Source organism: Notothenia rossii (assembly GCF_949606895.1).
Source record: "Notothenia rossii genome assembly, chromosome: 11".
Taxonomy (NCBI): domain Eukaryota; kingdom Metazoa; phylum Chordata; class Actinopteri; order Perciformes; family Nototheniidae; genus Notothenia; species Notothenia rossii.
The window spans coordinates 29,146,192-29,163,175 of NC_136910.1; the positions used below are offsets into that span (position 1 = coordinate 29,146,192).

General features: G+C 41.3%; 1 protein-coding gene and 1 long non-coding RNA gene across 2 annotated transcripts in view; both read right to left on the reverse strand.

The window, feature by feature from the left end:
• The window catches only part of LOC307023594, a 67,971-nt gene extending 52,780 nt beyond the window's left edge, over positions 1-15,191 (reverse strand). Inside the window, exon 1 of the long non-coding RNA XR_013803744.1 lies at positions 15,071-15,191. This is a non-coding gene — a long non-coding RNA (uncharacterized lncRNA). The remainder of the gene's footprint in view (positions 1-15,070) is intronic.
• The window catches only part of LOC307023593 (rho GTPase-activating protein 21-B-like), a 234,573-nt gene extending 218,331 nt beyond the window's left edge, over positions 1-16,242 (reverse strand). Inside the window, exon 1 of the mRNA XM_079656932.1 lies at positions 15,784-16,242. Coding sequence (XP_079513058.1) covers positions 15,784-15,792 — 9 coding nt within the window. The 5' untranslated portion in view covers positions 15,793-16,242. The remainder of the gene's footprint in view (positions 1-15,783) is intronic.
• Positions 16,243-16,984: the final 742 nt, after the last annotated feature.

Genomic DNA, 16,984 nt, shown 5'->3' on the forward strand with positions numbered 1-16,984 from the left:
GGAAAGCGGCAGAAAGTCACCTGGAGTTAAAGAGAGCGGGGCTGCGTTACGTGCATGGCTTCCTTCTGCAGGTAACGGGGAGACGCGCTCTGGCGGCAGTCTCGTTCAGGATCCGAAAATACAATTTAAATATTTTTGCACACTTATTCCACTTATTCCTTGTGTGCCACTGGTTACGGTGCCAGGGGTTGCCGACCCCTGCACCAGACCAATCAGAGAGTTGCATGGAAATACTCGGGCTGCAGTCGAATAGTCAATTTAGCTTAGGAACCTTCCTAACTGAGTGAAATGACCCGGAACGTATGTGGTAAGTTGCCAAAGTGCTTTGTTTTGAACGTTCGTCGGTATTATAATCAAAAAGAGAAATATGAACGTTAGTTTTTACTGAAATTATCAAATAAAGTCAACATTTCACTGAGCTGTGTGGGGTTTGTTCAACTTTTAAAAGATGTTTGAATGGTGCTGTTTGTTCCACAACAAGCTGGAGGAACATATGGCAGTAAAACAAGAATACAGTTTGAAAGGGGAGTGATTTGTAAAATATACATAAAGAAAAAGAACATCTGCTTACAGTTGTGTTTCATCTGGGTGTTGAGAGATGTACCCATAGATCTCTTAATGTTGCTCTCAAAGTGCACCAAATTGATGCTTTTAACTTCAATATTTAAAACAAATCTTCCCGGGGGAGCATGCCCCCGGACCCCCCTGGAGGTGAGGTCCGCTCCCCACTCGTAAAAAATAGCACTTTACCCCTGCCTAAATGCCGTGAGCTGATTATCGAGCCTTCATTGTAACAGTCGTGGGTGTACTGTGTGTTTGCGTGTGGGGAGTTTTTTTGTGCGTGCTCTATAGTGCCCGTAATAGTGTTCACTGGAGTCCAGCACCTCAGCACCCCCACTCAAAATACCTTCCCGCGCCTATGCTGCACATAGTTTTTTGAAGAAATTGACGAGTAGAGGAGACGGGAAAAAAGTATAAAAGTATCGATCCTATTGGCTCTAGTATCGATATTTTGAAACGTAACGTAATATCTCAAGTATCGATATTTTGGGATCGATCCGCCCACCCCAAGCAGACAGATAGACTGGGCTCCAAACCTTTAAGGCTGTCAGTCGATTAAAATATTTAATCGCGATTAATCGCATGATTGTCCACATTTTTTATCTGTTCTAAATGCACCTTAGAGGAATATTTTTCAAGTTTTTAATATTCTTATCATCATATGAGTGGACAAATATGCGTTATGCAAATGTTTATTATCATTTGAACAATGACAAATATTCTCATGAATATTAAACACAACAACCTCTGAACATTACAAATATTCGCCTCAATTCAACCTGGAACCTCTCTCATACAATAATACAGATGTAGCGATTCATTTCAGACAGTTTGAAACGCGAGGGCCGTGATTGGTACGTGATCTGCCCTCGCTCAAGAGAAAACCTCCAGCTTGACTTGAGACCGCCCCCGTGATAGATAAATGTAATTATAATGAAGCCAGCTGCAATGGATCATTGATCCACCAGGGGGTGCAGTGGGGTTCCACACTGGAGCTCATGTGAAATAAAGTGAGATACAGCATGCTGGATGTACAGCGGAACTTTGTTAAGATCCATATGTCACGGATATCATACTACTGTGCTAAATAAGAGACATGTAATCATTTACAAAACATCACCATGTTGTTATTTAACAAAATAATTTTGTTATTCGAAAAAAACGAACGGGAGGAAATGCAGCCCGGCTCTCGATTTTTAATCCTAATTTAATCATCATCTTCACCACGATCATTTATGTTTATGTTCGCCGAATTGACATGAAATCACTGACACATATGAATATACTGTATTCAACTTCATTAAAACGTTATTAATGTGCCTAAACTCAGTAATTCACCAAAAATATGTATATTTTAATGGAGCTTCGTCGGTCGATCAGGATCCCAAAGTGTAGCGGAGGGATCCTCATCTGGATGAAGGGTGTTATTTTCCCCATAAAGAACAAGTCGCTGCAAATTATCCCGCTTATTACATGGCCACATTCTCAACAAAGTAACGACATGACTCCCAATATTAATTGAAATGCTTTTATGGATTTAGAAAATGTTTTTATTGATTTAAAAAATAGTTGTATGTATTGATTTAAATTGACATGCATCCGCTAAGAAAAATAGTCCGTTGTTACAGTTTTTTAAACAGTCTGAATGAAACGGCAGCTCTCAGCTGTGTATTTACACAACTAATGGCCCATCAACCACAGCTCTCTCCCCCCCTCCCCCCCTGATCTTTCTTCTCCAGCAGCTAAATTAACAGTAGGTTACTCTGAGTGACCATAGACTGTGTGTAACAAGTTTACAGTTAGTGACGTAACAACACCATAAAAGCTGGTGGGTTGAAAGCAATACGGGAGGTAAAAATAACTACAATAATTGTGATTTATTTATTGTGGCTTTTATGTTTTTAGGTATAAAATGTTATGTAATTCAGGCTTATAGTTCACCCTTCAATAAAAGCCTTCAACAATGACAATATTCATAGTCATTTAATAAATCCTTCCAACACACATTGTAAAAAATAGCCTACTGTAAGTTAAGAAATCATTCCAATATGTAGGTACATCTTCTGATGTAACAACAATAACATTATAAATAGTAACAGAGCTGAACATGGTATTGCACATTTAGCTTTGAGTGTTACTGACCTGAGATGTTTTTATTAGATGAATTAAGGTGACTGAGGCTTTTTAACATACAGGGATGCAAACTCATCAGGTATGAAAAAGGTGACAAGGATCCGAGCCCCCGGCTCCCCCACCCCACAGAATGACAGAGCATTTTAGCAGTCAGAACAACTAAAGCAGCAGTGTTAATAATAACAGAAACGCCAAAGAGTCACATCTAATAGAAATATATAAAAGCATTTATTTTAAATTGTGGAGCAGTCAATTTATAATTTTGGCAGCACTATTGAGCATTTTGAAAATGTATTTTCATGCCTCTTTGCAAGGCTTAAGTCTATCTTTATAGCCACATGGTGTAAAGTAACTAAGTTCATAAACTCAACAAGTACTATACTTGGGCACAATTTTGAGATACTTGTACTTTATTTAAGTATTTCAATGTTTTGCTACTTTGTTCTTCTACTCCACTACAGTTCAGAGGTACATGGTGTACTTTGACTCCACTACATGTATTTAATACCTTTAGTTACTTCACAGATCTGGATTAATTAAGTGAAATATAATCAAGTGTTAAATCAGACTTTAGTTCCACCTGGAGTAAATCCACAAGCTACCCTGCAGTATACAAAGTCATTCAAACTAGCTGCACCTTTACCAGCTTTGAGAACACTTTCATGATCAATCATTATAAAACATATCATATCTATTATTCTGAAATGGACCAATCTGCACAATGACTACTTTTACTGTCGCTACTTTCACTATATTTTGATGATAATACTTTTCTACTTTTACTTGAGGAACATTTTGAATGCAGGACTTTTACTGTAACAGAGTATTCCTACACTCTGGGACTATTACTTTTAGTCAAGTACAAGATCTGAGTACTTCTACTTTTACTCAAGTACAAGACCTGAGTACTTCTACTTTTACTCTAGTACAAGATCTGTGTGCTTCTCAGGGGCAGAGCTTCAGGGGGGGCTGTAGGGGCAGGGCTCCCCGGGCCCGGGACGGTCGGGACCCAATGGGGGCCCGTCGCCGAGGCAGCAGGCTCCGCCCCCGAGATATTGGCCGGCGGGCCCTGCTGCCTCGCGCCACTGAGTGCACTGACGTTCCTGGTCATATTAGGTATAAAGCATTGTAGCCTATAATATGAGTTGAACTTGTGCTGCTATTTTCACACTCACATTTAACATTGCAAGTGAATCCCTTCTATTGTCTCCAAATGTATTTTGGGTAAAATCGTCATCAACAGCCGTCCATCAACATCATACGTAAATGAACGTCAACGTCATCATCAATCACTTGTCATTCAACAGAGCACTGTCTAAGCATGAGCACTTATAAACACAAAAGTGGAGCTACAAAACGCAAAGAAAAAGATAAAAAGGACCAAGGAAAAGCCAAATTGTCCAAGCTAGATGGATATTTTTTTCGCCCTACTCCTCCTCCTGCGGGAGATGAACCTGAAGTTGTTGCCACTGCCAGCCGTGTTTCATCCCCGAGCCCCAGCCCGCCAACAACGTTAGTGGGGGTTAGCCAGATTTACAGGTAGGCTACAATCACGGACACACACTGTCAACAAGAAAATGTGAGTTTGTGGTAAATGTTGATATCATGGTTGTTGTTACTTCGTGTAGCTCGGCCGCCTAGCTTATTTCCTTTTCTGTCTCTCGGCTGTAGTGATGATGATGATAATAATAATAATAATAATAATAATAATAATAATAATAGGGACGACTCAGCAGCTGCTAGCTGCTCGTCTAGAGGAGAGCCAGGCCTGACGCTTGACCAGCCGCACCCCTCCCCCTCCGGCTCCTTACCTGCTGCGCCGCAAGGTGAAGAAGTACCGGACACTGGGAATGAAAGCAGCAACAGGTCTCCTCCTCACGCTACTCCTACGGGTGAAACTCAGACCACGGATCATGATGTGTCCTGCAATTATCCTCTGGAGCGTTTTCCGACTGATCGGGCAAACTATTTTTGAAAACATTGAGGACGCCAATATCAAAAGATATATCCTTAAAATGGGCCCATGCAAACCCGAAGGTCCATTTCCCAAAGACAAGGATAACCGTTGCTTTTCAGAAAGCTATTACACCTCCACCACTAAAGTTGGGATGAAATTTCCACGTAGCTGGATGTGCTATTCCCCAAAATTGGACTGCTGCTACTGTGAGCCTTGCTGGCTTTTTGCCAACCGAAAGGCACCGTTCTACAACAATGCATGGGTAAACGGAATAAAAGACTGGAAACATCTTTCTACTAAAATTGAGAGGCATGAATCCACTCAAATACACCTTGGTGCATGCGTAGTATATGAGCAGTGGAAAACCAACGGCACAATAGACGCTGACATGGAGAGGAATGTGCGTAATGCCGCCCAATTTTGGAGACAGGTCGTGGAGCGCATTGTTAATGTAACTCTCACTCTAGCTTCAAGCAACTTGGCATTCAGGGGCCATCGAGAGGTTCTAGGTCAGGGAAAAGCTGGCAACTTTTTTTCAAGAATAGAATTATTGGCTCGCTACGACCCTGTTTTGAAAGAGCTAATCAACCGAACAGAAGGGTCAGTGAAATACCTCAGTCACCAGATTCAAGATGAGATTATTTACATATTATCTCAACGTGTGAAAGCTGACATCATTGATGAAATAAACGAAGCCCCATTTTATTCCGTCATCATGGACACAACGCAAGATGTGTCAAAGATAGACCAGTTGAGTCAGGTTTACCGCTACATAACTGTTGTTAAGAACGACATGGATATAACAACAGATATACAGATCAATGAAGTCTTTTTGGGTTTTTAAGTGACTAAAGGTTCATCAGCTTCAGAGCTTGAAAACAAAATCCTTGGTTCTATAGAGAAAAACGGATTAGATCTGTCTAAATGTCGCGGACAGGGCTATGAAGGGGCGGCTAATATGAGTGGTGTGTATTCAGGCGTGCAAGCAAGAATAGCCGAGAAGGAGCTCCTTGCCCACTATGTTCATTGCGCTGCTCATAATCTCAACCTAGCACTCAACGACTCTGTTAAAAATGTCCCTGGAGTGAAGCAGTTCTATGACACTGTAGAGACGCTCTACAACTTTTTTGGTCACAGTATCAAACGATGGGCATTGCTCAGTGAGTTAATCACGCCAGAGAGCAGAACTATCACATTAAAACGCTTATGTCCCACTCGCTGGTCATCTCGCCATGATGCGCTTGTTGCGTTAAGGCACAGATATGGAGACATTATAAAAGCCCTCGTCAAAATATCCCTTACCAGTGACAAAAAGGATGAGCGCAATGAAGCAAGTGTACTCAAGAATGCCATAAGCAAATGTAGCTTTCTATTTTTGGTCAACATGCAGACCAAGATTTTGGAAAGCATAAATTGTGCTTCACAGTTAATGCAAGCAAAAGACGCGGATATTCTCAAAGCATCTACTCTACTGCAAAATGCCATCAGTGTTTTGGTGGAGTATAGGGGACAATTTGATGAGGCGAAGTCCGCCACTCTTGCCCTGGCTACTAAATGGGGAAGTCAAACACAGTTTGAAACAACCAGGGCCAGGAAAGTTAAGAGACACTTTGATGAACTTTCTGAAGACAGCCGCCTCACTGACGCAGAGAGCAACTTTCGGGTGACCGTTTTCAATGCATGTATCGATATAATCATCCAGCAACTGTCCCAAAGATTCACCATCTTAAATGCAACTGTGAACAGGTTTGAGGCAATTCACCCCAACACACTACTACAAGCAAAGGATGAGGATTTACACCAAGCTGCCCAGCGGCTTAGAGAGCACTACAGTCGGGACATCGCCGTCAGCTTCCCTGGCCAACTGCTTTCTTTCAGAACCTGTTTCAGGGACAAAATACAAAAACTAAAATCTGTCGCGGATCTGGTAAAAATGCTCATTGTTTACAACCCAGCAGTAACATCTACATTCAGTGAGGTTTGCACAGCCTTCATCTTATTTCTGACTCTTCCTGTCACCGTGGCAACCGCCGAGCGCTCTTTCTCAAAATTAAAACTCATCAAAAAACTATTTGAGGAGCACGATGGGACAGGAGAGACTGAGTGGACTGGCCTTGCTGTCCATCGAAAGTGACCGACCCAAGAAATTGGACATACAGCGGATTGTGGACGAGTTCGCGGAGCGCAAGGCTCGCCGAGTGCCCTTCAAGTAGTGGGGAGTACACTTCAAATTTAATTTGTACAGTAGCCTACTTGTACGTGAATGTATGGGCCGCCATGCCAATTTTACACTGCTGTGCTCTCATGGTGGCGGCTGGCTGTCCATGGTGAATGGTGTGTCAGAAATGTAGTCATTTTATTAGGCTATGTTTTCGTTGTCCTTGTGGTTTGTTGGACTTTATGTCATGTTATATCATTATTATCTCTGATATATATTTCGTTTCTATACCCTTTGCAGAAACGAAATCTTAAATATTACACCTTTTCTTTAGTTACTTTTCTTTCAAACATTGTTTTAAATTGTAATCTTACTGACTGAGCGACTTCTAACGCACGAGCGTCAGATTACCATACCCCGGACTCCCGATATTTTTGTCGAGCTTTATTGGGTTTAAAGGGCCCGGTCATGTGGCCCCGCCCCCCGGCCCGGGTTTGATATGTGCCGCCAGTGGTGCTTCTACTTTTACTCAAGTACAAGACCTGAGTGCTTCTACTTTTACTCAAGTACAAGATTTGAGTACTTCTACTTTGACTCTAGTACAAGATCTGTGTGCTTCTACTTTTACTCAAGTACAAGATTTGAGTACTTCTACTTTTACTCTAGTACAAGATCTGTGTGCTTCTACTTTTACTCAAGTACAAGATCTGAGTACTTCTACTTTTACTCAAGTACAAGACCTGAGTACTTCTACTTTTACTCAAGTACAAGATCTGAGTACTTCTACTTTTACTCAAGTACAATATATATATACTTATACCACCTCTATTTATAGCCTATGAAAAAAACTATTAGAAATAGAAGGCTAAAGCTAAGGTTAGCAGATAGTGACAATGTATGCTAGCTAGCTAGCTCAACGATTCCTTAAATAATATTGCCACAGAAAAACCTTTCAGTTCACATCACGCTCTGCCGCTCCGACAGGGAGCTCTGCTCTGAACACCTGAACAGCCCGTTCTAACAGCTGTTCACCAGCTGTTCACCAGCGGTCCAGTCTGTGCCACAGTGACTCCGGACGCACAGTTAATATTAACGAACGCACCCGTAGGTAATGTAGCTGCTGAAGCTAGACCATCATCTCGGAGCAGCAGAGCCTTATTATACATCCATGAGCAGAGCCGACAGGCAGGAAGACTCGAGCACACAGCTCGTACTTCATTATAATATATAAAAAAAGAACACCATGCGTGTCATGATGGCACATAACAGCTCACGGCCGCAGATTACTCCGGGTCCCAGCCCCCCCCATACCCCAAAAATATTTGTATTGCAGATCTACATGAATCACACAAACGACTTATTTTGGATTCAAAACGGCGAATTTCGCCGAAATGTCACAAGTTTGCATCACTGAACATAAACAGAGCACAACTGAAACATAACATCTGAAACGATGTAACAACATAATACACTTGTGGGGATGCTTGGGATGTGAGGAGTGAGGGACACGGCTTAGAACGGGCGTGTCGCCTGGCAGGACAGGAGAGTGTATGCACCAGTCTGCCTTGATCTATGAATTCATGTCCGTGACACTCACTGCTGCCCACAGCTGTTTTATAGAAGGACATTCCTTCACTTCATGAAAGTATTTTAACCACACACACCTCTACACACACATGACGGGTGTTATTTTCCCCATAAGGAACAAGTCGCTGCAAATTATCCCGCTTATTACATGGCCACATTCTCAACAAAGTAACGACATGACTCCCAATATTAATTTAAATGCTTTTATGGATTTAGAAAATGTTTTTATTGATTTAAAAAACAGTTGTATGTATTGATTTAAATTGACATGCATCCGCTAAGAAAAATAGTCCGTTGTTACAGTTTTTTAAACAGTCTGAATGAAACGGCAGCTCTCAGCTGTGTATTTACACAACTAATGGCCCATCAACCACAGCTCTCTCCCCCCCTCCCCCCTTGATCTTACTTCTCCAGCAGCTAAATTAACGGTAGGTTACTCTGAGTGACAAGCTTACAGTTAGACACAACACTGTCATTGCAAGTGACCCTCAGTTAGTTGACTTTTATGTTCAACTGCTAAATTCGTTACTGATAAAAAAGGGCTTCTACTGTACCTAATTACCTTAACACTAGAACCGCCAGAGGTTTTTGTATAGGCCTACCTAAACCCGTCAAATCCCGCTATTAGAATGCAATTTTTAACAACATTGGGTGCTACATAACACACTTTCAGGAAAAGTCACGGACTGGGAGACTTTAATATTTTATTGAAACAAAGTTACATTGCACACACACAACACACATCACACAAATTGACCCGATTGGCGGTTCTAGTGTTAAATAAACTCAATAATGAATGAAACCAGTTCAATACGCATTATTCTTATTCTTATCATTCTTTATGAGCGCAGAAATAGTCTTAAAATCAGATCTGTTTTTTAAATGAAATCTGACGGCAGGTAGTTAGCTCTGATCACCTATGATAAATGCGCCGCACCTAATCGCTGGCCATTCAGCCACAGACACTGTTGGAAATGGGGGGGAGCTAGGGGGAGCTTGGCTCCCCCGAAGAGGGAGGGAGCTCCCCTCCAGGCTGACTTTGAGATAAATAGGGGGAGCCCAAAACAATCGTGCATATTTGTGTCACACAGATTAGAAATGTTGAGTTTCTGTAAATAACAGTTCTTGAAATAAATAATAGTTATTGTTCATTACAGTTTCTGAATATTTGTTTTATATTTGTGAATATGTCTGGGTGTTGCCATCTGTATGTGGCGGCGCTGCATTCTTACGTTGCTATGGTTATGGCGGTGATGCCGGCGCGGTATTTGAAATGTTCATATTGATATTTTTTTAACTCTGGCTGTGTAATAAAAAAATATGGCAAAACGAAAACAGCCAGGCGTCACAGCTTTTGGATTCACAAGCAAAGAAGCGAAGGAGTCTAAAAATGACAACGTGAACGGAAAACAACTTTTAGTTGGTCGGCTGTAAGCGGCGTTAGGGTCGAGTTTGACAGCTCCACACCGAGGGAGAGGCCTGCCGATGCGGAGCCTGAAGAGGCTTCAACAACGGCCACATCCGCCGGCATAGTGACACCGTCTGTATTAGTAGAAGAGTGTTTTTATAGCAATTGATCGCATCCGCGCTGCTGCTCCAGTCAACAGAGCGTGCGTGTGACATATTTAGTAGCAGGATGTGCTCTGAAAAATAGGGCTCCCCGAAAGCAAATGGGTAATTCGAAAACTGACAGAGCTCCCTCTATACAAATCAAACTGTAGACGGTGTGAAAGCACCTATTGTTTTAAATAATGGTCGGAATGTGACCTGTGAGCCTTCTGAATTACCGTGGGACAGCACATTCTAAACTAAAATGTTCAATCAATAAAGTAACATCTTATCTTATCTAAATAATATCTTCATTTTAATAATAATAATAAATCATACAGTATGTGTCCGAAAGGGAGCAGGAGGAAGCAAACACAAAAAATATACTGCATATTAAAGCAAACGATTGTAAAGGTTAAAGTATGAGCATAACAAATAAAGAAGTGTAATGTAAACATTTACATTATAATTATGATTATTTAATATATAAAGACTATATATTATTGAATTACAAGATTAGATATACTTTAGTTGATCTAAAATATTGATGTGTTCAAATGCTCTTCAAAACACAACTGAAAGTCCATGAAACTTGTCTTTCTGTATTTGTGAATGAAGCGCCATCTCCTGGTTAAAACCTGAAATTGAAAATCTGGCAACGCCCTCTTGAAAAATAGTGGAAGGGCTTAACATTCCTCTATACTGGTCTTTGGCAGGTCGTAGGCAGGAAGCTGTAAACTGGAGTCCGAAATTCAGTACTACATCTCTACAATACAAAGTGTGTGTGTGTGTGTGTGTGTGTGTGTGTGTGTGTGTGTGTGTGTGTGTGTGTGTGTGTGTGTGTGTGTGTGTGTGTGTGTGTGTGTGTGTGTGTGTGTGTGTGTGTGTGTGTGTGTGTGTGTGTTTGTGTCTGTGATGGATCGTTGGAGCTATCTGCAACTCAAGCCATATGCTCGAACGGGAGCTGAATGGACGCTGCAATCATGTTGCGCGCACTATCCGTGCTGAGTGTGCTGACTTTTCGTACAATGTCCCACTGTCTGGCTACCTGCATAAAGTCAAGTACTCGGCGCAGTTGTCAGCGAAATGTCGCTCCTCTGTTTTCATTGAAAAAGCTCCTTATATCCGTTAGCGCAGCTAGCTAGCACCAGATGCTAACAACAACAATACACGTAAGGTTTCTCTCTCTCTCGCTCGCTCGCGTCACACATACACACACCCTCCCGGTCCTCCTGATGGCCAGTCGGTGCCTGCCAGTGAGCGTGGAAGTGTGGTCTGCCGCAAGCGGACGGCAGGAGCGGGGCTGTCAGCATCAGCTTGTAGATGGTATTTTAAACTCGAAGCGCTCTGAAACTACGGGGTGGCCGAGGACAAAAAATACAGATGCGTTAATCGCGTTAAAATAATTAGTGGCGTTAATTTCTTTTTGGGTTATTAACGCGTTAACTTGAGAGCCCTACTTTAAATGTATCTTATTTATGAGAACAGCCTTACATTGTTGTTTTCTTGTGTCATGATTGAAATATAGCAGTGTTTCACAAACCCTATACATCTTTAAATGTGGAGCACCCCTTTAAGATAGAGAAACTATATTTTCTCCTCTCACATGAAAAAAAGACACTTCCTAAATGTTTATTCTATATATATGAATTTTCTATCACTTTTGTCTTGTGTATAGATGAAATCAGATTGATATGTCATTATGTTGAGGTCTAAAGTCTCCCCATAGTTAACCAGCGATACATATTTAATGTGCATTACATGAGCTAACTTATATAAAAGTATGATATCATGGTGCTACAGTATATTTTATATAGTCTGATGATCAGTTTAGGGTTGACATATTGTTGGAAAGTTCCTCAGTTTGAACCCTTATGTGTTCCTCTAAATGTGTTTTCCGTCCACACAAGCAAGAGCAGGATATCCTGACCTTTCCACACACAAATACACAACCTCCAAAACACAATGCACATTTCACACCACATAGTTTCTCCATTATCCTGCCGGGCAGAATGACATGTTCCACCCTTACACTCAATGCCTGCTCAATCTGAGAGGATACACTATCCTCTATATCCACTCTCCATAAAGACCTCACTGCTTTATTTCCCTTACTGTCCGTCTCTGTCAGCAGCTATGAAAAGACCACACACAGTCTCACAGTATACACATCGAAACACACACAGAATAAACTTCATCACTTGAGCCGATCGGCTAAAAATACACAACCTTCTTTTCTCTCAGTGATGCCTTCTCCCTCATGGAGACAAGCCCGAAATACTCCTGTCTTCATTTCTCGGTGTTGTTCACAGCAGTCGTCCACTGAAAGCCCCAAAATTACACAAAAAAAGGATACACAAAGAGTAAAAGTGTTTCTGTCCTCAGCAACTGAACAGAGATCCTCTCAATAATAGATATAACAAACCCAAACATAGCTGAACTCAACAACACAGTTTGAAAATGCAATGAGTAACATCTTTCAGTTTCTGAAGACAGACTTTTAGTCACAGCAGGGGGCCCAGGGGCATAAACTAGGTGCAGGAAAAAAGCCAAACACTCCATAAAACAGACAAGTACCGAACTGGATTATACACAAATCAGACACTGTCAAACACAACAGACTGCAGGAGGTATAATGAAGAAAGAAGGACAGTTCTGTCAGAGTAAGTGATGAAGAACGCAGTGATACATGAAGGAATTTTCTAGGAAAGACAGATGCAAAAATATTTTAATCAATTTCTTCACAGAGACCTGAATAATTGAGCTCATAGCTTGTGTATTTTTGGCCTATTTTTTTTTAATTGTATTTATTTATTGTTATTAACTTGAACTTTTTATATTTTCAGCAAAAGTTCCACACTACAGTCCAATAGGAGGCAGTAAGGCAACCCGGTATCATGGCAAGACGTGAACATGTGACGATTTACCATGCTGGTAGACGTGAAGATGTCACGATTTCGTCCCTTCAAACGTGACAGTTACACGGTATTGTTAACCCATGTTAGCCAGTGGAGAAATACCCGGAAATGCCAAGCAAATGCTACCCAGACGGTCGGTTGTTATTGTCAATATTAATATAATAATGATTTATTTTTTAATAGTCACACTCGAATACGCCGATTTTCTTGTTGCCCCAGCTGGTCGACACCTCTTTTAGCAGAAACAAAGGCTACATTAATGTATTAAATCTATGTTAATCCATGCGTGTGGAAGTGGAATTAACGGACGTGACGTTGTGCGATTGCGTTGCCAGGAAACAGATTCGGTTCATGTTAATTTACAAACTCTTCAACTACAACCGTAGTTATATTTAAAAACATGTTAGAAGGCCCCACAAAATACTTTAATGTAAATTAAAATGTAAATGTTAAGGAATGTGTGTATAGACAGGCGAAGTCCCTCCCTTTCCGGGGGAGCTCCATAGGACCTTATTTTGGAAAAAGTATGTATTGAAGTCAATGGAGAGAGAATTATGAATTATGCCACGAATTACACATATGATGTTCGTCAATTTAAAAGATAATTTTGCAAGTCAAAAAAATAAAAATGTGTCGTAAAACTGTGAAGTAACACTTTTTTTGTGTGAAACCGCTCAATGAACTACATCTCCCGTCTCGCACCACACACCAAGACGGCCGTCACGTTGGCACATTTAACTTTTTTCTTTCAGAATGAGATGAAAAGTATTAAAAGAGATGAAAATCACTCCAAGTCTGGGCATGTTGAGAGCTGTACATACACACAAGGGGAGTTAGTCGGTTCCGTAAGAGCCAGCATGCGGGATCGGGATTCTGGGATTTGTATTCTTTCTAGTTGCATATTTTTCATAGTCTTATATTTCAACAGTTTTAAGACAAACTGTGACTTCTTTGACATTGGAATGATTTTTTAAGATTGACAAACATCATATGTGTAATTCATGGCACAATTAAAATGGGATCGAAAGATAAGTTTTCCCTCTCCATTGACTTAAATACATAATTTACATCAAAATACATCCGTCATAAACTAAACCGGAAACAGACATAGGCAAGATCCTCAGCTCGATGATTGGATGGTTTAGCCGCAATGCACGCTGGGATTTGGTTTTTATGCGATGTGAAATCCGAAAACATTTAAAAAAAAAATAATAATACTTTATTCCGAGTGTGCTTGCTTTTCTCTTTGAAAGTCATCACATAACGGCATTGTAATACACGGTTCGGCTGCAGGATTGATATCTATTAATATCTAATAATAAAATAATAAAATTCAATAACGTGCTTTAACGACCAGGTGTCGCTTTCTATCAGCTCTGCACCGTTATGGTGTAAATACAGCCTATCTATCAATTGGATCAAATATAAAAGTCAGCCGAATTAGTGTTGATACTGCAAGGAGACGTTTTGTGCGAAAAGAAATGTAAGATGTTGTTTGATTGCTTATATATTTATGATCCACGTCACGTTTTCAGTTTTGGCCGCAGTTCTTCCTGCTTGTCTAGAAGTCTTCTCAGCAGGGCTCTATAAATAGAGAACTACGGCAGATATGTAATATTTAATGCAGCTGAACCGTGTATTACAATGCTGTTATGTGATGACTTTCAAAGAGAAAAGCAAGCCCACTCGGAATAAAAAAGTGTCTGTTAGTAAGTCTGTAATTCTACAACTACTGTATGTATAAGCACCCATCAAATCTCGGGCCGACACATTTAATGATTTAATGTGGATTTGACTTTATTGAGACCGTAACATTTCCATGGCAGTGTTTGAACTTATGATGTGTAGACTCTAGCGTTGCTAACATCTTCGCATGCTATGACTCACTTTCACATCCGAAATCGGACTATTTTAAATTCACAAATGACCTCAACTGCAAAAGGGTTACAGGCCTTTGTTTAAGCAGGTATATATTAAAGACAGGCCTTGATTTCAAATTCATTCCGTATGGACAACCATCAACTTTTTTTTATCGAAATTCCTTCTTCTCTGTCAGTGGGTTTCCTTCAAAGCTCCCTAGCAGATCGGAGATCTCAGTTTATTGACGATGCACTTTAACGCTGGCTGCCACCTGCAGAAAATGGAAAAGGAGGAAGTGACCTCAGAGCACCTGTCAGTCACTCATGACTGCAGGCTGATGGTTCTGACCTGTATGACGTTCAGAATCCTGGTGCTGGAGTTATTGCTGGCTGAATTAAACTTGCTTCAGCCAGGAATTCATCTGAGGGAACTGAAGGTCTTTCAGGTGGAACACAATCTGAATCTCCTGTATGATGCATGGTGTAGAGGAGCTAATGGTTAATAATTACTGCTAAATAGAAAATGGCACCTATATATCAATGTTGTCTGTACAGTTTGACTTTCTCCGTACCACAGAAGTTGACAGCAACTTCGGCTCTCAGCTGACGTCATAAAATGTTCAAAAAATGTAATATCCCTTTAGACAACGGAAAAGGTTGGAGAATTCAAATTTCAGAACAACTTTAGGGCTCTCTCATCATGGATTGAAAGAGTGCTTAATCGCAATAATCAAGCATAGAAACATGATTCATTGTTTCATGATTGTGGCATGGTTTCACAGACGTTAAGCCAAAACACAAAACTGAACTCACGTTTTTAATGTTTTGACACAACAATAACAATTCACATTCAGTAGTTTCTCTTAAGACCTGCAGACATGCCTAAAAGAGAATTAGAGAGTGTGTTTGTGTGTGTGTGTGTGTGTGTGTGTGTGTGTGTGTGTGTGTGTGTGTGTGTGTGTGTGTGTGTGTGTGTGTGTGTGTGTGTGTGTGTGTGTGTGTGTGTGTGGGGGTGTGTGTGTGTGTGTGTGTGTGTGTGTGTGTGTGTGTGTGTGTCCTCACCTGGGCCATGGTGTTCAGCAGGATTTGCTCCTGGTCCTCAGCATGGCTTGTGAAACCTCAGGTTGGTTGTGGGTGGATGCTGTTTGATGATGAGGGGGGTGTGGGGGGAGTTCCCTTTACACACACACTTTAGGATTGAACCACTCGTGTCTCTGGTGCGTTGCAAACCCCCACGAGCGCTCACATCACCTCCTCCTCCTCCTCCTCCTCCTCCTCTTCCTCCTCTCCTGTGACAGCACCGTCCTCTGAAGCGCTCTTGGAAATACTCCTTTTTCTCCCCCTTCTTCTCACTCTTCCGCCCTCTGCCAAACTGGATGAACTCCCTTGTTTTCCTCCTGACACAGAAGCAGAGTCAGGGCAGGTTACATCCTTTTATTTCTGTCCTTCACGCTCCGGTCCTCCCCATTCCAGTGTTGGGTTGTAATCTGGGCTCACACATTGCCTCTCCTTTTCCTCCCTCCTCTGGTTCTCTCTCTCTCTCTCTCAGCTGCTCCCCCTCCTCCTCCTTCCTGCTTTTCCCCTCCCTCACTGTACACAGCATTAGTGAGAGACAGAGGGGAGGGGTGGAGGGATCAGAGGGATAGAGTGTGTGTGTCTGTGTGTACCATGTGACCTGATAGTGTAGTAGGATTCCCCCAGCAGCTGTCACACTCATTCCTTCATAGAGCTGCACTAAGAGCTGCATGCACCTCCTCTGATGACCCGTGCTAGAGAAGTGTCAGTGGATCAGGACCCTCTGAAGGTTTAACAGTAAGACGCTCTGAAGGCTTTTCACATTTACCCACCATGATGATTTACATTTGAGGAAAGACTTTGTTGTCCAAAGAATATATGGACAACAACAGACACAGATCTTAAGCTGCACTAATCCATTTTCGGATCAAATGCTCATAGTGACAAAATCCCAAAGAAGGATCCCCTAATTCTGTTTTCATTTGCTGTGCAGAAATCTTGGTTAAACTCCCGATCTTACTTAGATGTTCGCATGGACACAAGTTGACTTTCCTCTGAAATGCAGTGTGTGGTATTTTGGGGGTTTTAATGGAACAATACATGAGCTCTCTCAATTCTATATTTATTAATGATATATGTAAATATTGTATGTTTTATTGTCTGGGCGCCTATTCTCAAGCTTCCTATAGTTTATTTGGGTGTCCCATTTCACAAGTCTCCATTATGTCTCATGTTTGTATTTGTAAAT